At 32.1% G+C, this 23,049-nt stretch overlaps 1 protein-coding gene and 1 long non-coding RNA gene across 2 annotated transcripts in view; both read left to right on the forward strand.

Moving 5' to 3' along the window:
- Nucleotides 1-7,686: 7,686 nt before the first annotated feature.
- Nucleotides 7,687-8,896, forward strand: LOC143066981 (uncharacterized). Its single transcript, XR_012975823.1, has 2 exons — nt 7,687-8,253; nt 8,479-8,896. It is a non-coding gene; the product is annotated as an uncharacterized LOC143066981 (long non-coding RNA).
- Nucleotides 8,897-21,886: 12,990 nt separating this feature from the next.
- Nucleotides 21,887-23,049, forward strand: part of LOC143066997 (uncharacterized) — a 44,380-nt gene continuing 43,217 nt past the window's right edge. The window contains exon 1 of the mRNA XM_076239918.1: nt 21,887-22,404. Coding sequence (XP_076096033.1) covers nt 22,285-22,404 — 120 coding nt within the window. The 5' untranslated portion in view covers nt 21,887-22,284. The remainder of the gene's footprint in view (nt 22,405-23,049) is intronic.

Below are 23,049 nucleotides of genomic sequence, written 5' to 3' on the forward strand. Positions count from 1 at the left end.
AGTATACCCCTATTAATGAAGTCTGTACTGACTCAACATGCATGAGCTTAAGGTATTAATTGAGATATGTGCACATTATATGATGGTACTAAATAGATAGTACTATTCAGACATGGGGAAATTGACAATTGGAAAGTTAAAATCATCCTTTTAGAAAGATTTTGGTTTGAAGGCGTCAATCTGTGTCAATATCAAAGTAAAGGTCAAAATATGAAGCAAACATCTTGGTTTCTGTAGTATCCTTTATCACAAGCTCACTGGGGTATATGAAATGTAAGTACTGATTGACTCACAATTGGGTTAAAGAGAAACAGGAAATCTTCAATATATCTGACTTTGAAATCAAAGAATTGAGCAAAATGTTTTTGTTGAGGTGTCCATGTCCAACTGACCTTGTCCTCATTTTCATGGTTCAGTGTTTACAGTTAAGTTTTTGCATTTTGGCCTGTTTTTCTAATACTGTAAGCAATAGGTCTACTATATTTGGTATATGGAATGATTGCAAGTTATACATGTCTAGCTGGTAGGATTTATCTGACCTTGACCTCATTTTCATGGTTCAGTGGTCAAAGTTAAGTTTTTGGGTCAACTATATTTGGTGAATGGAAATATTTTATGATGTACATGTCAGTGTTGCAGGTTTTATTTAACCTTGACCTCATTTTCACTGTCATTGCTCAGTGTAACCTTTTTGTGTTTTTGTCTGTTTTTCTTAAATTATAAGCAATAGTTCAACTGATTTATTTATTTTTTAATATGGTTATAGTATAATGTGTTCCAAAGTATTCTTAAGACGTATCATATACTGAGTATTCACACCACTAACTTGTAAATGTTTACTATGTCTTCAGGGCCGTAGCGTAATGGAGGCAAATGAGGCAAATGCCTCACTTTTGAAACGACGACCAAACTTTTGAAGTGTTTTTTTTTTTTTTATTATGTATTTTACATTATCATTATGCGAGTTTCGAGTTTCAAATAATCTACCGGCACACTACATACAGTGTGTCCAATCTGTAGCAGCGATTGCAGCTATTACCATAGCGGTGGGGTAAAAAAATAATTGTTCGAATACAAATCAAAATAAATAAATTGAAACAAATCTTAATGTCGTTACAAAACTGGTTGAAGACGGGTTCTTTAAAGAGAAAAAAAAAGATGAAAAAGGTAACTCATGAGTATAAACACCCCTATAAGTATGCTGGCTTATTACTTTCCTTGGTATTTTTGAATCGATAACGCTATATAGTTACCAATTTTTACACTATCAACTCACTGAACAACAAATGCTATAATATTGCTAAAATAAATCATTGACCAAAAATATAATAATTATTTATAATTAATTCAAACAAAATCATGAAGCGCCTTTCTATGGAAGTCTTTAATAATCATAAGGCAATTCATGATTTTTTTTTTTATCTTTAATAAAAGTATGAAATATATTTTTGGTATTGTTTGAAAATATTTTTTTCGTGTAACTTTCTTTTTCTGATTATGATCAGCATTATCTGGTTGTATGCTAGCTAGTGTGTTCAATTGATTCTTGCCGTACGGTAGGTCGTGGTTTCGAACCCTGGTAGGTCAAACCAATGACTTGAAAATTGGTAGAATAATGTGTCCATGTCTTCCAGCGGAATGTTTGCAGGTAACTTGTGATCACCTGTGACATTAGAACGTCAACAATCCGGTTAAGTAACAATGTTGGTTTAGAGTCTTCTCTGTACCTATTCTTATGGTTAATGATTATGTATAATAAATATATCCTAATGATGCTTATAACAAGTTCTCGTATTTTAGAAGCTTATAACTTGCTGAGGGGGGGGGGGGCAAGGGGGGGTCACAATAACAGCAAAACAGCAAATTGATTTGGCTTATAACAGATAACAAGGAAATAAAATGGACAAAAACAGATAACAGTAAATGAAATATTAAAATTATTCTGGACCTTGACAAATCCAGTATTTCTTATTACGGGTATAATCCTTTGTAATAAATTCCATTTTCTATGAACATGTTTTTAAAATTATGTATCTAGAATGTGTTTACTACTAAATATATTTTTATACGCTCGTTTACAGGATGTATTATGGAATACTGTTGTCTGTCTGTTGTCAATATGTCTAATATTGACTCCAACTCTCTTTAACCAATTTGCATAAAACATTTGGAAATTGTTTATATCTATTGACGTGAGCTCCTCTTCGTATTTCATAAAGTTCAGATTTTAAGTTTCTGCGAAATGGGGTTTTATTCAATAAAAATGGTGTTTTTTTTTCAGTTTTCTGATAATATCTCAAAAATCCTTTCACAAATTTGCAAGGAATTTTGGTGAATTGTTACTATCTATTGACATGAGCTCCCTTTCAATTTTTATAAATTTTAGATTTTACGTTTCCGAGTTAAGGGGTTTTGTTAATTAAAAAGGGGGGATTTTCCAGTTTTCGGACATTAACACAAAAACGTTTTCAGCAGTTCTCATGAAACTTTGCTGAATTGTTTATAGCTATTGTTGTAAGCGCCCTTTTTATTTTCATTCATTTTAGATTTTATGTTATTAAGTTAAGGGGTTTTATTCATTAAAAATTGTGGTATTTTCCAGTTTTTGGTCAATAACTCAAAAATGTTTTCAGCAGTTCGCATGAAACTTTGGTGTATTGTTTATATATATTGACTGAAGCTCACTTTAAATTTTTATAAATATCTGATATGACATAAAGAAGTTAACGAATATTTCAAAAAGGGCGACGGGCGTATCATGCGCTCATGGCGTAGCTGTTTATTTGTAATAGAATACTTTTTTTCAGCATTTATTTTTATACAGTTATAGAAACTCACACATGCTTGTAATTTAAATAGTGTGTAATAAAATTGAGAATGGAAATGAGGAATATGTCAAAGAGACAAAAATGATATTTAGTAAAAATTCAAGGGCTGTTATGGTATTCAATTCACCAGAGACATATAATACAAAATATATGTCTCTGAATTCACATAGTTCTTGTGTTTTTTGCTACTAAAAAATGACCTAAAAGAGTTTGAATATATATATTCGCATTCTGACTTTTTCTAAATGCCCATTTAATGAGGTGTGTGAATTTTTTTTTAATAAGACTATGAGGCAAAGTGGTCAGTATATAGGGTAGAAAAATCAAAAGCACCAATTATAAGCATGTCATTTATCAAGTACCTCGAACCAATTTTAACACTCCAAAAGTAATTTATTCCATTATTTTCAAAGGCTCAATTTGAACAATTTTTTATCAGGCTATTGATTGGACCAAGTGTACTAGTAAGTAGAATACATAGTTTAGTAGAGGAGCAATGGCTTGAAGACGAAATAAATCTTTGTTTGTAATGAGCTATGTGCTGCTTCGGGACCCAGTACATGGTTAGAACTTTCATTGTACAATGTGTTTGGTTCTGCTTTGAAAAGAATCACAGAGCTGAGTCAATGTACCATATTATATAAAAGGTTAACTGGTTTTAAGGACCAAGTCCTTAATTGAGATTCTTGTCAGATATTCCTGGCCATATGTTTTCCTTTTTGTCATATTAATAATTGTTCTGATTTAATATGTTGGTACGGGAAACAAGGAACATTATCCTCATACAAAAAAATAAGATAATTCTAAATACATGTTCCAAAAAAATGGAATTTATAATCATAAGGTATACTGGATATCATACAGGGATTGTCCTGGACCTCACTTCTGTAATGGGTATATGTTAATGGAATCCTTCTCCGATTACGGGACCAACATATTACTAGTGGTAGACCCCAATGTCCAATGATCTTCAATTTCTACCGAATATTGGCTGTCAAAAAAATGCTAACATTCCAATTTTCAATAACAGTTAACAGCAAATACATTATCACAATAACAGATAACAAAAAAAAACTAAAATCCCAATAACAACTAACAATGAATAAGACAATAACAGCTAACAGCAAATATATTTTCAGAATAACAGATAACAAAGAATTAAATTGCCCCATAACAGCATAACAGTTAAACCCCTTGCCCCCCCCTCCTTGCTGTTGAACATAAATATATATATATACATAAAAACGTGTGTTGAAGCTTTTTGATAGTACAGGTTACAGGAGAATCGGAAAGTTTTGGTTGACCAACAGAGATTAACTTTAATATTGAAACTTGTTTTGCTACTTACTAGGCTAGCTAATAAAAATAACGCATTTCTGTTATTTTTGTTTTGTTTTATTATAAATAGTAATGCTGAAATAAGCTTCTCCCGTTTCAGGCCCCCCGCTACGGCCTTGGTCTTATTTGCATTATGTCAATAGTATAACAATGCAATACATGTCATGTCATTCACTTATGTCTTGTAAAAATGTATGTATGCACTGTAGTTTGAACACCAAAGAGATCAACTGAATTTGTTTAATGGCAGAATTGAAATCTGTACATGTCTGCCTGGCATGGTTCATGTGACCTTGACCTCATGGTTCATTGGGCAATGTTTGGTTTACTTAGTTAGTACCAAAAAAAGAAGGTGTGGTATGATTGCCAATGAGACAACTGTCTACAAGAAACCAAAATGACACAGAAATTAACAGTTATAGGTCACCGTACGGCCTTCAACAATGAGCAAAGCCCATTCCACATAGTCTGCTATAAAATGCCCCGAAATAACAATGTTATTTCATAAACTACTTCAAAGTATTGTACCAAAATATATTTTTAATATAATATTTTCAATGCACTCTAATACAAAATGTAGAATTAAATTTTCTAATGGTCTTAACCCATCATTTGAATCAAACTGTGGTGGTTTAACAAGGAGATGTATTGAGTCCTCTTTTTTAAAATTTTTTTATAAACGACATAGTTAAAGACTTGGAAAATATCAATGCAGATCCATTTGTAGTTGATGATGTTTCATTAAATGCACTATTGTATGCCGATGATATTGCATTATTATCAGATAGCACTTGAAGAGGGTTTGCAAAATTGTCTCAATACATTAAGTAATTATTGTTCTTCTTGGAAATTACAAGTCAATACAGAGAAATCAAAAGTAATGGTTTTTTGTCGAGCCTGCAACTTTTGTTGCAGAAAGCTCGACATAGGGATAGTGATCCGGCGGCGGCTACGGCGGCGGCGTTAGCTCACTTCTTAAAAGCTTTATATTTTAGAAGGTGGAAGACCTGGATGCTTCATACTTTGTATATAGATGCTTCATGTTACGAAGTTTCCGTCAGTCACATGTCCAATGTCCTTGACCTCATTTTCATGGTTCAGTGACCACTTGAAAAAAAAGTTCAAATTTTTTGTAATGTTGAATTCTCTCTTATTATAAGTAATAGGATAACTATATTTGATATGTGCGTACCTTGCAAGGTCCTCGTGTCTGTCAGACAGTTTTCACTTGACCTCGACCTCATTTCATGGATCAGTGAACAAGGTTAAGTTTTGGTGGTCAAGTCCATATCTCAGATACTATAAGCAATAGGGCTAGTATATTCGGTGTATGGAAGGACTGTAAGGTGTACATGTCCAACTGGCAGGTTTCATCTGACCTTGACCTCATTTTCATGGTTCAGTGGTTATAGTTAAATTTTTGTGTTTTGGTCTGTTTTTAAAGGCAGTGCTTTAAGGCCTGACTTTCAAGTCATGAGGTTCATCTTTTCATACGCAATCTATGCAGGGGGTCTTTTGGCCTGAAATAGATCCGGAAATGTTCGAATTTCTCCTCTTCTTTTTGTGGTATGATATGGTTTTTGTTTCTTTCATTTACATTGGGGACTAAAGAAACGATCAGTGTGTATTGTTCGTTTTATAGAACTTGTTATTAATGTGTATTTTGCATTATAAGCAGTCAACCTGACTACAAACTATCATTATTTGTATTCCGTGTGGAAAGAGGTCGGGTCAATTTCGAGTGTTATCTGACATCTAAAGATTTTTTAATTAGTTCAGACGTTGATATAACAATGAAAAGTCGACTGAACATGATTAATATTGCATCTTCTATACTTCAAAGCGGAATTCGGTTTATAAACGAGAAACCGTAAAGCGTTTTCAATTTTGGTATTAGTTATGTATGTTGTCTACGTATTATCCTGGTTCCCGGTACTACGTTCTGGGTATTAGCTATTTGATATATCTGATGTGTAACATTACGATCAGGTACCAGCCAATCTACGTGTGTATGTGTACATGATTTCTCGCCAAAATGACCGACTTACCGCTATGGAAAAATAGTCCATAAACTTTCCGTATAATGATATGCAAATTCATAATTAATCGTAACTTTTTTTATCTTTATATAATAAATATAACAAAATGGATTCCACAAAATTGAAAATAGCATTATTTTACGAGGATTTCTAATATTTTTTTCACTTCCGGGCGCAGTAATACGTATGTTTTGAAGAAACTCGAAGAAATTGACAAAGTGAATTGAGAAGGAAACGGATAGATATACGTCCTTGCTATCAGGTAAAACAATTTAAATGTACAGAAAAAACACATTTACTTCACACAAATAGTACAGGCTTAAGCATTTTATTGTCTTATACACGACTGTAGTCTAGTGTTTAAACGACGGCGGTGACCTACAAGGTACGGGTCATACTGGGTCAAGTCTAAATATGTAAACATATCCACGTGCTATTAGGTAGAAAGCATCGTAATGCAATATCTACAATTTTTCCCTCCTTTATACATCGTTTAACCAGATATATTTCTCTTTCAAATACACTTAAACACGGGTTGTATGTACGTATCTTTTCTAGTGTTTTCTTGTCCTTATTAAAGTTCATTTGTTGATGTTTAAATATTTTTGAACGACTGAACACAGGAGTGAATGAATGCAACAATTATATATGGGCGTTTTTCAATAAAAACGTACTTTCTTGTCCTAGCCACTTTAAAAAAAATGTGTTTGATCTTTGCAAGTAATTTTTTGTGCAGTCAGTACATTGAATTAGATATAACATTTTTAAGCAAAGAAACAGTTTATTTTTTAGAGGGATTGATAAGATATTGATTCCTGAATGGTCCAAAACAACCAAAATGGCATGTCCCTAGACCGCCTGTTCAACATTCATACTCTCAAATATCGTAAAAAAATGTAGAAATAAATATTAATTTTACTTAATATAAGTTCTTCAATAATTCAAAAGTATGTTTAGAGCCAACATATTTTAATAAACAGCTTTTAACATAGGATTTTTTATTTTAGAAGGTGTGTCCCTAACACAATGTCCACTACGAAACGAAGTCATTAAAACTTGCTTATAAACAGTTTTATAAAATCAATGTAATTTTTTGTTTGCAAGAGATATAAACATTAGGGTCTTACAAAAGAAGTGATGCTTTTATAACGGCAATTAAACTGTTGGTAAGAAAAATTGAGCACATCAAATGGACCAGAGTGATACCGTATTTTTGTAAATGTCCACTACGAAACGGGTCAAATCTCCTTCAGTAACTGGTTTAAAACTTATGAAAAAAATATCAGTGTACAGCTTAATAACGCTTTGATGAATACAGTCAGCCTTGTTACTATTGCAATATTGGGGTTGTGAGAAAAAAATAAAACATGTGAATACGTCCCCTACGAAACGGTCCCCTATGAAACGGTCCCCTATGAAACAAGTTTGGGAGAAAAACGTTTCGTAGTGGACACTACCACTACCATGCAGTCTTTTTTTACTCTTTTTCAATTAAATTCGTGAAAAGCAAATAACAAAGGTTAGTTTCATGTAATTTTTATTATGTTTTTATTAACATAGAATAGGGTTGATGTCAACTACGAAACTTTTTGTCCACTACGAAACGGTTTTGTCAACTACGAAACGCATCAAAATGTCCACTACGTAACATGAGTTGTACCTTCATATGTGAAGTACTGTCTAATCTTTATCGATAAAAAATGGTTCTCCAATTCAGAAAAAAATGAGATTTTCTAGTATATAAAGTAAACAAACTGGAATGTCTATAGGAAACATTTAAAATTGCAAAAATATGTGTGTTTAGAAGCAGTTTCGTAGGGGACAAAAGTCCCCTACGAAACAGTACACAAATTATGAAAATAATATAATTTTAAAGAGTATTTAAGATTGCACTTTTTGTTTACAAACAAGTCTATAATAGAGATATTCAAAATAACTCTTGAAAATAAATTTTAGACTAGTTGATTTTCCATTTTTTTTAGGTCTGAAAGGAACGCTTTTATTGAAAAACGCCCATATACTGAAGACATGGGCTGTACAATGATAGTGTACGTATATCATACTGATAATTATTCTAGCAGTAATTATGTTAATTTAGGATGTAATGACAGGAATTCATGAGCTATGCCTCAGGCTTTCTGAAAAAATATCAATGACAATGTAAACAGGAACAAAACATTGACACGAATGATGCTCTCTTCTATGTTATAGTTATTTAGGTATGTGTGTTGCACAAGTTTCAAAAAAACTTAAGTTATAAAACTTTTTTTCAGGGCACAAACCCACTTTAAAGAGACTTGTCTACTGCCATACCCATCCTATTTTCATGCACCATTTGCAAGCAAGAGACTGAACGGTTTGCAAAATTAAAAATCAGGACGGTGTCCAATTAAACCAAAAGAATTAAACTGGATGAATATTGTAGGAGAAATCTAGAGGAAAGTTTTGATTTGTGAAATTGGTTTTCCTGAAAAGTCATTCATCCTAGCCTGCAGAAAGGAACTATAACTGTCCACCACCAACTGACGAGCTAATGTTGAGCTTCCCATATGGAATTACTCAAATACCATCAATGTCTATGTTTTCAGCACAGATTTCACAAGTTATGACACAGCTGTGCTTTTTTTTATACCTGTTAAAGAGATGTATACTAAATTTTATTTTTTTTATCAATAAATATATCTTGTGTCATTTAAGAACTTGTATTTTGCCAAAAGATGCATACTAGTGAATGAAAGTGGTGCAGTTCATTTTGCTTTGGTATATAGAATTGAATTACAATTGTTCATGTTATTGGAATGCATATAAAAATAAGGAGATGTGGTACAATGTATATACATGATATTTAGTGAGTTTATCAAGCAAAAGTGAATAAGAAATAGGTATAAGCAGTTACAGGTACTACTGTACAATCTCAAACTATGAGAAAAACTCATACCGTAAAGAGAATTTCATATTTACAAGTAAGTTTTGTTTTTGCGTTGAATAATTTTCTTCTATTGTTTTAATTGCAAATATGGGAAGTGTTTAAAATGCTAATGAGACAGCTGTTATGGCCACAGAGCCTTAATTGAAAACTTCTTTTTCATTCATACCGGTAGATTTTGCCTGGAGTTAGAAACATATCTGCCAACTTTTCAAAATGCACATGGGGGTTTTACGTGAAAGATGGTTCATAAAGTCATACAAAACCTTCAAGGGGGCCTTCAAATGGAAGCAGGACAAGTCGCCCCACTGGCTAATCGCCCACTTTTAAAAAAAACGCCACAAACTGATTTATCAAATCGCCCCACATGTGAAATTGGTTAAATCATGTTAAATATTACTCCTGCCAACCCGCCCTACTTATAAAAAAACGGTAATATTTAGATTAATATATATATATATATAATTAAAAATAAAAACTCGCACCACTTTAATGCATTGTAATGAAAACTAATCTACACAGAATACAAACAAACCGAAAATTTATTTAATTACTATTATTGATATACATTTGTACTGAAATTATAATTCTAAAAAAAAATGTATTGTTGAAGAATAACTAAGTTTTGAAGCTTAGTTATTTGCATAACAATTGAAAAGAAACCTGTTAATTGTATCATAATGCAATATAAGGAATTTAACTTATATTCAACGGGATAACATCTTTTTCCATAAGTGGGGAGAGTTGGCATTACTAAATTCATCCTGGTTAATAATATATTTATCTAGATTTCACCGATTTCCATTAGGTTGGACCAGTTAGCAGGAGTAATATTAACGGAATTTAACTTATATACAACGGGATAACATCTTTTTACATGAGTGGGGCGAGTTGGCATTAGTAAATTCTTCCTGGTTAATAATATATTTATCTAGATATTATCGTTTTCTATTAGGTGGGGCAAGTTGGCAGGAGTAATATTAAGGGATATAACCCATTTCACAAGTGGGGCGATTTGGTTATCCAGGTTGGGGCAGTTTTTTTTTAAAGTGGGGCGAGTTAGTGAAAAAGTGGGGCTATTTGCTAATGGGGCGATTTGTCATGGATTCCCTTCAAATATATTCTAATGTGGTTTTTGGCTTCTTCGTGCATAAACAAGCTCATTGCCATTGTTGAATTAATTGTTTTCTTTAAAATAGTCGACAAAATTGCTCTTACAAAATTTTCATTTGGGAGCCTCGAGCTCGATGGGGGAAATACTCTGCAAATACTGACAGATGGCAGGTATGGTCATCAAAAAAGTTGATGTGTTACTATGTACATTTACCATTATGTTACTTGATGTTCTTGCTATACACACAGTACAGAGACTAGTCAATCTTTGTGAACTATTTTTTATGGGAGTCATAGAATATGCGTATACAATCAATAATTAAAAATAGTCTATTTATATTGAAAAGGAAAAGTTCTTATATGTCTAAAGAAGAGGGACGAAAGACACCAAAGGGACAGTCAAACTCATAAATTTAAAGCAAACTGACAAGGCCATGGCTAAAAATGCATTTCATGGCGAGGCACAGAAAATATACTGTAAACAGTAGACTATAGATATAGGTGAACTAGGTACAAAAGAACTCTAAATCTTAAATTCTACAAACCACCTCTGTTCTATGGAAGATAATGATATAACTGGACTAGAAATACACACAACCTGTAATTAACTGCCTTTACAGCGCTTTCGCGCTTTGATTCTCATACCATATGCAATAGGTCTACTATATTTGTTGTATGGAATGATTGTTAAGTGTACATGTCTAGCGGGCAGATGCCTTGTGACCTTGACCTCATTTTCATGGTTCAGTGGTCAAAGTTAAGTTTTTGAGTTTTGGTCTTTTTATCTAATGCTATATGCCATAGGTCAACTATATTTGGTGTATGGAAATATTTTATGATCTTTATGTCAGTCGAACAGGTTTTATTTAACCGTGACCTCATTTTCACGGTTCATTGCACAGTGTTAAGTTTTTGTGTTTTGGTCTATTTTTCTTAAACTAAGTAATGTGTCAACTATATATGTTGAATAGAAGCATTGTTAGCTGTACCTGTCTGCTTGGCATGGTTCATCTGACCTGGACCTCTTTTTCAAGGTTCATTGGTCTTTGTTTAGTTAGCTTGGTTAATGTTAAGTTTATGTGACAGTTGTAATAAAGCTTAGCTTTATACTTAGGACTATCAACATAATATCAATGATTAGTATAGAAGGCGAGACATTTCAGCGTGTGCACTCTTGTTAATTCAAACGGAAAGTCTTTTCTAAACGAATTTTATTGGCAATAATGGCAAATCCTTAGAGACAGTTAGTACTTATTGTTACTTGGGTATTAATATTAGATATTATAGCAGTTTTAATGTCGCCATCACTTCGCTTATGGAAAAAGATAGGAAAGCATATTTTAAAATAAAGAAAACAATAGGATTAAATTAACCCTTGTAATATTCTGAAAAAACTTTTTGGTTCCTTAGCAGCCCCTATTCTCCTTTATTGTAGCGAAATCTGGGGGATTATTTTCACATTTAAAAACAGTGATGCCTATGAAATGTTGCATATAAAATTTATTAACAAAATCTTAGGAGTGCACTGTAAGGCCCCGAATGCCATGATGCATGTCGTTCCAAATTTGCAAGACTGCCATTGAAAAATAGGATAATGATATCTTGTATTAAATTCTTGGACTATTTAATCACTTCAGAAGGAAGTTTAGTTCACCAAATATATAATGCTACAAAAAAAGCAACTCATGGGTTAAAAGGTTAAATATTATTATTCAAAACTTAGGTATATCATATTTGTCAAATGATAACCTTACTATTAAACCCCTGTTTGGTTTTATAAAACAAAGACTAATTGACCAGGGTTTTCCGGAACAACATGCAAATATTTCAGCATCTCCAAAATTAACATTTTTCCAGAGTGTTTACAAAATGAGTGAACGGGCAGGTTATGTTGTTATAGATCAGATCGATCATCATTGTGTAAAATTAAGAGTTGGTGCTCATTACCTTGCCATTGAAAGAGGAAGATATTAAAAAGTGCCCAGAGATCAAAGAATTTGTATAATCTGTAAAAGTGGCGAAATTGAAAATGAACAGCACATGCTGCCACACTGCACAGGTTACTCCAGTATTAGAGAGACTTTTGTATTTAAAATGTTTAAAATTACAGGAAAAAATATAACCACATTGTGCGATAAAACCAACGTGTATATTTTCCCCAAACGTGTCCGTAATATTCAATTTTCCCTCAAACGTGTCCGATAATTGTTATTCACCAAAACGTGTCCATTGTTATACGCCAGAACGTCTCGCGTCTTTTAGCGCTAATACATGTATGTCCTAAATGAAATCGATATCATAACGTTATAAAGGGGGAAACAGTTGATGAGGTAGCCATTTTTTAGCATAAGTTTGATCACTGCCGGTTTTTATATATTGTTGATCATAAATGAAATTTAATCTGTATCATATATGAATTAAATTTTGACTGAAATTTCTTATTGTCCAGTTGCAAGTATTTCATGCTCGTTTAGAGCGAACATACAAAAAATATAGTGCAGTTGAATTAATCGTTTACTGTGTAAATTATTTGTTAATTATAAACTCCGGTGATGTCTTTTGTATCAATCCAACGGCGATCTTTCAGCAAAATTTACTTCTATTTTTTTCCACAGTTCTGATATTTTAAAAGCTCACACGATCACGAACATAACGTCCAGTGCCAAATATTTCATGCATTATTTAAACGACATCATGTTAACAATACATATACGGTAGATAGGTTCTACAAATGTATTATCATACCGGGAGCCAGTCCACATTTTTCAACGTGACTGGTATCATACAGTACTGTGATAATGAATACATGTATCCTGTTGAATTGTTTAGTACAAACTCCCTGCATGGACGATATTACCAGCTACAAATATTACAATAAAGGAGATATATCGTTGATTACAAAAAAACAATCCTGCTATGAAAAAAGGGACTGCTATTTTAGTAGCGGTTTCTGGAGAAGAGGTGTAGTAATACAAATAGATAAGTGTCCTAGACGAGGCACATTTCACACTGTTAAAGATGATATAATATATTTTTTTATTTCATATAAACAGACACCAGATAAAAATGGTACAATAAAAATGTATTTTTACTAGCACTGGTTCATTTTATCAATATGATCCACACTGGTTGTTAACTACCGTAATTGCAAAAATTTGTACTGTATAAACTTTAGACTGTTGATTGCGTATTGTCCAGTCGCAAGTACTTCATGCATATTTAGAGGGAATATCCAAGTTTTAATGATTTTACATTTCTAGTGTATAAATTAACTTTAGACTGTTGATTGCGTATTGTCCAGTTATTTGTATTGATTTAGATAAGGAAATTACTTTTGATGAGGTTCATAAAGTTGTAATGAATGCAAAAAATTGTAAAAGTGCAGGAATTGACCTTATTCAAGCTGAATTTTGTAAAAATATCTCTATTATTTCTATTTTACATAAATTATTTAACTTATGTTTCAGTTCTGGTAATGTACCAAATATATGGAATAAGGGAATTATAACCCCAATACCAAAATGTTCTACATCAGATCCTAGAGACCCCTTATCTTATAGGGGCATAACTCTAGCCCCATTCACATACAAGATGTATTGTAGTATTTTAAATGAAAGATTAGTCAAATGGTTAGATGAAAGGGGAATAATTAACGACGAGCAAAACGGTTTTATGAAAGGCAAAAGTACAATTGATCATATAAGCACTATAACATCAATAATAGAAACCAGGAAAAAGTGTAAATTGTCAACATATGTAGCTTTTATAGACTTTAAGAAAGCATATGACTCAATTAATAGAGTTTTTTTGTTTAACAAACTGGAAAATTTAGGTATTAGTTCAAAATTTATGTATTCTTTAAAAGCTTTATACTCTAATGTAGAATGTAGTGTACGTATTAATGGTAATATGACTGAATGGTTTAATGTTGATTCTGGATTGAAACAAGGTTGTGTTTTATCATCTATAATGTTTAATATATATATAAATAATTTGGTTGAGGATATTAATGCTTTGAATATTGGTATTAACATAGATGAAGAAAAATTAGCTATATTGTTATATGCTGATGATGTTATTTTAATGGCAGAGAATGAAGAAGATTTGCAAAAAATGTTGAATGTGCTTAATACATGGTGTCTGAACAATGAGCTGACAGTTAATATAAATAAATCTAAGATCATGCATTTTAGAAATCCAGCTGTTTTACAAAGTAAATGTACTTTTTCTATTGGTGGTAATGGTTTGGAATGTGTAAAAAGTTACCAATATTTAGGCTTATTACTGACTGAATTTTTAGATTATCAGTTAATGGCTAAGGCAGTAGCGAAGTCAGCCAGTAGAGCATTAGGATTATTAATTGTAAAGAGTAAAATGCATGGTGGTTTCCAGCACAAAATTTTTTCAAAACTGTATGATACAATGGTATGGTCAGTTATTAGTTATGGTGCAGGTATTTGGGGAACCAGAGACTTTTCCTGCATAAATGCAGTCCAAAACAGGGCCATGAGATTTTTCATGGGGGTTGGCAAATACACTCCAAATGATGCCATAGCAGGTGATATGGGCTGGAAACCTCCATGCGTTAAACAATGGTCAAGTGTCTTGAGACATTGGGCTAGGTGTTCCATAATGGACCCACACAGGATAAATTTTAAAATTTTTAAGTGGTCTATACGAAAGTGTAATACTAGAATTAAAAACTGGAGTTTTAGAGTTATAGAAATGTTAAAATTGTATAATTATGAGCAATATTGTAATTTTGAATTAAATGTATTGAACAAAAATTGTATTAAACAAATTGAAGAAGATGTATTTGATAATTTTAAATCAAATTGGTGTACAAGAGTTGCTGCATATGCAGAGGGAAGTAAATTGAGGACTTACAAATTGTTTAAAAATAACTATTGTACTGAAAATTATTTGCAAAATATTTTGTCATTAAAAAACAGAAGTTCATTTGCTAAATTTAGATGTGGGGTAGCTCCACTAAAAATAGAAACTGGAAGATATGAAAGGAAAGAAGTCCACGAGAGGACATGTTTTAACTGTAGCTCTATTGTTGAAGATGAACTACATGTCATTTTAAAATGCCCATTGTATGTGGATCTAAGACAAATCATGATACATGAAGCGATACATTTTAATGAACATTTTAACCTTTTATCAGATAATGAAAAATTTATATTTTTATTTAGTAATGGCAATGTTGCTGCTATAGTTGCCAAAACCTGCAACAATATTTTATTAAGAAGAAATAGTATTTTATTTCACTAGTTCTTAATGAAACAAATGTTTTACTATCATTTAGTAAAAATGTATATTGTGAATTTTAATTATAAATTGTAAAAATATTTTTATATGTATATAATACAATGTATATCTTAAAAGTCTCTCATAAATCTTTTTAAGATTGGTACATGCAATGCAAATGTTTTAATGTTTTAAATCTATGTATGTGAATCTCATTTTATGTTTGTATGTGGTGAGACTATAATAAAATATTGAATCTGAATCTGAATCTGCAATTGATTCATGCATATTTAGAGAGAAAACAAAAGTTTTATTGCGCAGAGAAAGGGAAATTTTGACCAGGTATATGTACAGTTTTGATAAACATGATTGCTTACAATTTATATACGACATAGCCGAAATGACACCCCCACTTTTACCCAGTTTATACTGCCTGTTTAAAAAAGACCTTACGACTTTATCTGTTTTTTTTAATGAAATGGTAAAATTATTATACGATAATGAAATAGCAATAACCAAATACACGTGATATGAACACGTTTGGGGGATTGGACACGTTTGGGGATTAGTTGAAAAATGGACAGTTTTGGGCGTTTATACAGTTGACACACTGTGGTGCCCATACATGTCATACTACCGATGTTTTGCAGTTCAGTGACGTCGATGTGGACACGTTTGGGGGAATTGGACACGTTTGGGGGGAAGGATACGTTTCTAAGTGTTACATATATACCAGAAATAGACTGGACCCAGAACTGTTCCCTGTGGGACACCAGGAGTAACTGGAGCAACATCTGATGACTCTCCATCCAAGACAACTGTTTGTGTTCGGTTTGATAAAAAGGCAGCGATCCAGTTAATTGTTTCATTTTGTATACCATAAAAATGTAGTTTATATAAGAGTCTTTGATGTGGGACTTTGTCGAAGGCTTTGGCAAAGTCCGCAATTATAAGTTCTGTTTGGGTGTTATTGTCTGAATTTGAAACTAGTTCTTGTATGAAAGATAGAATTTGTGTTTCACATGATCTAGAGTGTCTGAAGCCGTGCTGGAGGTCGTATAATAGGTTGGTTTTTTTCTAAAGTCGTTAATTAAAATGTTTTGTTATGATATGTTCCTTGACCTCATTTTCTTGGATCATATTAAGTTTATATGATAGTTGTAGTAAAGCTTTATAATTACTCAGAACTATCAATGATTAGTAAAGAAGGCGAGACCGATTTCAGTGCATTCTTGTCTTTAGGTCGTTGAATGGTTTTGCATTTCAACTAAGAATAAGAATAAGAATTTTATTAGTATAAAATCCAAACAATAGGATTGTTACTAAAATACAAAACAAAAACTAAAACAAACAGACAGACAGGCATATTAATTACACTTGAAACGATAGGCATTAAACACTACAAACATGTAACATTGAAAGAAATGTTTCAACTTGCAGTGCGAACTGTTAAAACCGTTATGTTAGTTGGTACAAGTCTATGTTCCTTAGTGAAAAAATAGTTATTAAATTATCATGTTGTAAGACATTAAGTCTATCTGTTTTAAAGAGTAACTTAAAGAAATATTTAAAGAAATTTTTTTTTAAGGTACTGGTATAAAAGAAGGGATGAAGGAAAAATAACTGGAAAATTGATTTCAAAGATAACTTTTTTACTGAAGAGTATATGAATTTAAAATCTTTTGAATACAGAAAAGTATTATGTAAAGGAGTAGGTCCAGTAAGACCCCTTTTTGGCCCCAAAATATAGCAGCTTTACAAAATTGTTAAAATCTAAACTTTTAGTTATTTATTGGACAGTAGAATGTTTCTGCTACATAAATATGGCCTGTTTTTGACAATACAATGCACATATATCGGGAAATAGCACCATTACGTCATGCTAAATTACTGAAATCTTCACTATTCTAGCATTTCAGTTAAATTTTAGACGGTTTTCGTGTAAAACGAAAGTGGCCGCATTCGTGTTCTTTCTTAATATTGAAATATAAGTTGTATTTGATGATAATACATAACATATATAAAGGTTGAGGATGAACACGGATGCGGCCACTTTTATTTTTGACAAAAACCATATGAAAAATGACATTTTTCGGCATATTTGGTAGATTTTCCAGAGGGTATCACCAGCCCAGTAGTTAACACTTCGGTGTTGACATGAATATCAATAATGTGGTCATTTTTATAAATTTCCTGTTTACAAAACTTTGAATTTTTTGAAAAACTAAGGATTTTCTTATCCCAGGCATAGATTACCTTAGCATTATTTGACACAACTATTTGGAATTTTGGATCCTTAATGCTCTTCAACTTTTTACTTGTTTGGCTTTATAAATATTTTGATATGAGCGTCACCGATGAGTCTTATGTAGATGAAACGCGCGTCTGGCGTACTAAATTATAATCCTGGTACCTTTGATAACTATTCCATATTTGAGCTTGAATCGGATCGTTTTTAATGACTAAATCAGTTAAATTCTTTCACATAAACTAATTGATTCAAATCAAATAGACAGGGTTGAGATCTCATGTTTAACCCCGCCGCATTTTTGCGCCAGTCCCAAGTCAGGAGCCTCTGTCCTTTGTTAGTCTTGTATTATTTTTAATTTTACTAGAGTTTCTTGTGTACAATTTGGAGTTTAGTATGGCGTTCATTATCACTGAACTAGTATATATATTTGTTTAGGGGTTAACTGAAGAACGCCTCCGGGTGCGGGAATTTCTCGCTGCATTGAAGACCTGTTGGTGACCTTCTGCTGTTGTCTTCTCTATGGTCGGGTTATTGTTTCTTTGACGCATTCCCCATTTCCATTCTCAATTTTACTTAAGTGTTTAAAAAGTGGTTAAAATCGAGTTTCGTCAGATAAACCTGAAATTTGAGGCCAAAATCGGTCCTTAACGTACATTGCTATTTTTAATGTAACAATAACGCAATGTAACATTAGCCTCAATAATTTTTGTTACATTCGTAATTAATCGGTTCCTTACCCAACTTTGCATTCCGGCAATTAGTCTCCAATGTAATAATATTTTTATTAGGCAGTGGCTATTTGACCGGCACCGGCAAAATAGCAAATTTGCTATTTAGCCGGCACTGAATAAAACTCCAAAAACACATTTGTAAATACATTATTAAAATATATTTTTTTCTAAAATATTTATAAAAAAGTTGATTTTCAAATCTGTGTAAAATCTATGGTTTAAATATCCTGCCAGTGATAAAAATAGTGTTATGCAAAACTACATCATATAACAGACATGACAGACAATACCATAGTTGCTTGCTTGGTGTTAATCATGAAAAATCCTGCATTCTCACAATTTCCTCGGACTTAACATGACCTCACAAAAATCATATTTTCAGTAGTTAAAAATCAACTTTTGAAACTCAATATATGATAAATAAATTTGAAGAAAAAAATAATTAGAGAAAAACAAATTTCTAATGTGTATTTGGTTGAGCTAGATTAATAAGGAACAGCGTCTGTGTAACTTACATGACATTTTTTAAATGAGAAAATACAAAAATAGATACAATTACATTTTTATGTTTTAATCTTTTTTTCAACTTTTAATTCTCAAATATAATCATGATAATTATAAAAATCAAGGACCATTTCCCAGGCTTTCCTTTCTTATACTGAAAAAAAAGGTGTCTGATGAAATTTTTTTCACAGTTTATGTTCAAAAGACCAAGCCAGATCAGATAATCGCTTCATTATAATTGTATTTCTCAAGTCTTCTCATGGTACTGAAAGCTAAGACCATTCTGCCATTGCATCGGCTACACAATTACAATGCTGGTTCTGTAAATTAAAAGAGTATACTAGTTTCCAGAATGTAGTATATACGGCTACAAAGTGACTATTATCATATTTGTATTTTTTACTTTTAAATTTATCTTATTATTTCACTTCTATTCTTAATAGATTCACCATATTTTTATTTTTTTCAAATTTTCCATGTGTACGCAACATATTTTTTCTTAGTTTTTTTTAGATAAGAAGTTTAAGTGTTTATATGAGCAAAAGTAACAAAAGGTTTTGAATAAAAAAATTTGATATTTAATTATTTTTCTTACATTTTAATGCCAGTGAGATTATTGAGATACAATTTAATCAGTGCCGGCTAAACAGCAAATTTGCTATTTTGCCGGTGCCGGTCAAATAGCAAATTTGCTATTTTGCCTGTGCCGGTCAAATAGCCACTGCCTTTTTATTATTGTTACATTTCCATGTAACCGTAGCCAGTGCCATAATTCATCGAAAAAAATAAAACATATCATTGCAATTAAACATCAACAAAAACTAGTAAATACCATTTTAAAATATTTATGGAAAACTATGTATTCATCTGAAATGATTGAATAGCACAGATTTTTGAAAGTTTGAAAAATAGTGTTTTAAACAATCTTGCCTCATAAAAACTTGAGGCCATGAAAAGAAAATTTGAAGTTTTATTACTGTATAGTAGTTACGATATAATCCATTCATCGTTGTATGGTGTTGGAATCCGGTGAAACACAAAATGTCTCCGTTTACAGTTCATTTTTTTTTTTTTACATTTATAATTTGTCATCAAAAAGGCTTCTAGGATTATCTTTTTCGCCTAATGCATAGAACATTATGTGTGATGTTTGAATAAAACAAAAACATGCCAAGAAATCCTAGCTAAAATTCCGGTGGACCTCCTACGGCACGAACAATATAATATTCACCATTATGACTAGGCACTGGCTACGGTTACATGGAAATGTAACAATAATAAAAATATTATTGTTACATTGGGGACTAAATGCCGGAATGCATGGTTGGATAAGGAACCGATTAATTACGAATGTAACAATAATTATTGAGGCTACGGTTACATTGCGTTATTGTTACATGAAAAACAGCAATGTTCGATGGGACTAGTAATATGTACTAAATAATAAAAGTTGAGGACATTATCTCATATTTACAATACATACAAGTAAACCATACAATTTTTTGATTTTTTTATAGTACGTCCTCCATGGATTCTGAAATCGGACTCGGACATCTCTTAAACTGAGTTTTACTATGCGTAGTGTTGTGCGTTTGTTTTTTCTACATTGGCCAGAGGTATAGGGGAGGGTTAAATTGAGATCTCATAAAGATGTTTAACCCCGCCGCAATTTTGCGCCTTTCTCAGGTCAGGAGCCTTTGCATGGTCTTTGTTAGTCTTGTATGATTTTTTATTGTTAGTTTCTTGTGTACAATTCGGAGTTTAGTATGACGTCCATTATCACTGAACTAGAATACATATTTGTTAAGGGGCCAGCTGAAGGACGCCTCCGACGGGTGCGGAGTTTCTCGCTACATTGAAGACCCATTGGTGACCTTCAGCTGTTGTCTGCTCTATGTTCGGGTTGTTGTCGCTTTGACACATTCCCCATTTCCATTCTCAATTTTATACATGTATACAGAAGTTCACAGTGTTAGTTCACAGTTAGCAAACTTTGCTTTTGATGTATCAATTTTTGGTAAGTGCGTTTGTATAGCTGTATGAAATTTGTGTCTTGATATTGTTTCAGTTTCGTTTCAAACGCATCCCATGTTAAGTTTTGAATTTTTCACCCAAACAAAATTGGTAATAGGAATCTCTTCATCTTTTGTTCAAAGTATAATGACAGTTATACGAGTAGGTGTGCAGTTAAATACTTAAAAGTGAACAGTTTTCTCAGCCCGAGTTTTCAACAACAAACCATTGAACTATATTTTTCGCCTATAGCACTACTAATTTGAAGTAGTATCTTTTAAGAACATCAAATCCATTAATACCTAAAACTATTTAAACACCATTTGTTGAATAATAATATTCATTATTTATTATTATAACAAGTATTATTTAGTAGACATAAATGAATTAAGCAACAAAGCTATATAGAAGATTTAAGTTTAATAAATCTAGCGTACATTGCTGTTTTTCATGTAACAATAACGCAATGTAACCGTAGCCTCAATAATTATTGTTACATTCGTAATTAATCGGTTCCTTACCCAACTTTGCATTCCAGCAATTAGTCTCCAATGTAACAATAATATTTTTATTATTGTTACATTTCCATGTAACCGCAGCCAGTGCCTTATGACTATGAGGTCGAATCAACTTGGGGCCGAATCAACGTGGGACGAAATGAGACGGATTCTCTTGGGAGTATCTTTTTAAAAAAGTCATTCATTTGTAGATCTCAATTTTAATGTGATTGGTTAATGATTAACTTAAATTAAACGATGTAGAACCTACATATAAATTGTGAAAGAAATATTGATTTTAGATTAAAATAAATCTTTCTTTTATACATTCTTTCTTTTATACACACCTTATAAAATATTGATATTTCCGGTGTAGAAAAGGACAATTTACAGACGAAATGTTTACATTATTCTGGTGGGATTAAGGAAAACAGTCTTATCTTGTACTGACAACCATTGCCATCCTCCGAATCTATCATTCATTACGTATAGAAAAGCTTGACTTCTCGTATAAATCTTAGAACCTGTTTCCTTTTCAGAAAGAACTCTTAAACGTTTCCCTCACGTGGAAAAACCACAAACTATTTACGAAAAGGTTACATCATATGCAAATTTAATTACATGTGAAAAAAAATAAGGATACATTTACAGATTCATACTGAACGTAGAAAATTTCCCTTTTTCTTCCTCATGGAACCACACAGGCATCGAAGCGTACTGAGCAGTTCTAGCTTGCATGTACATATAACTTGATGTAAAGACAGTGAAATATTTGGTCGCTATTAAGAAGAATGGAGAATGATAATCACAGGTCTTCGTCAGATCTTGGTTTATCTCAGGCATTGGGATTTCAGGATTTTGATTTGCAAGAAAATCATATATGGTGTGATCAGTGTAAAAGTCTTAAACAGGTAATTTATTTGTCAAAGACTATACCCTCTGAATGAAAAACAGCAGTGTGGTTCTTTTACACTTTGTTTTTGTCAGTTATAAGAGCTTATAAATGTTCTTGTTTTGTGACATGCTGACTTCCACTAAGCATGCTGATTAGATTTGCTGTGCATGTAATGATTTTTGGGATACGATTGCTTTCAAGCAATCTGTAGACTTATACCAGTGGCTCAGGTCTATCTATAACATCAACCATTTTATTCTAAACACTAAGGAACAGCTTAGATTCTTATGATTGTCTTGCTTTAAAAGGTAGAGACAAACAAAGGGATTAAACTTGAACAACTTTCCTATTGTGTTCTTTTCATAATCTTCATGTTTGACATTTCCCTTGACTTATATGCCTGTTTTTAACAACACGGAAAATCAGATTTGAGCAGTATTTATATTTAGTGTTTTTATAAATTTAGAAACACATCAGAGGGAATTCTCCAGTTTTGATAAAAATGCGAGAGTTCTCTGAATTCCGATAAAACTATTTCTGTCATATAAGAACTGAAGTGAAGTTTTTCTTATATGTCACCGTTATGAAACTGATATTTGATATTGTAGTTCAATAAAGAAATAGAGAACCATCTAGGTCGTTTAATTAACATTTAATACGT

This window comes from Mytilus galloprovincialis, chromosome 3 (assembly GCF_965363235.1).
Source record: "Mytilus galloprovincialis chromosome 3, xbMytGall1.hap1.1, whole genome shotgun sequence".
Lineage (NCBI taxonomy): Eukaryota > Metazoa > Mollusca > Bivalvia > Mytilida > Mytilidae > Mytilus > Mytilus galloprovincialis.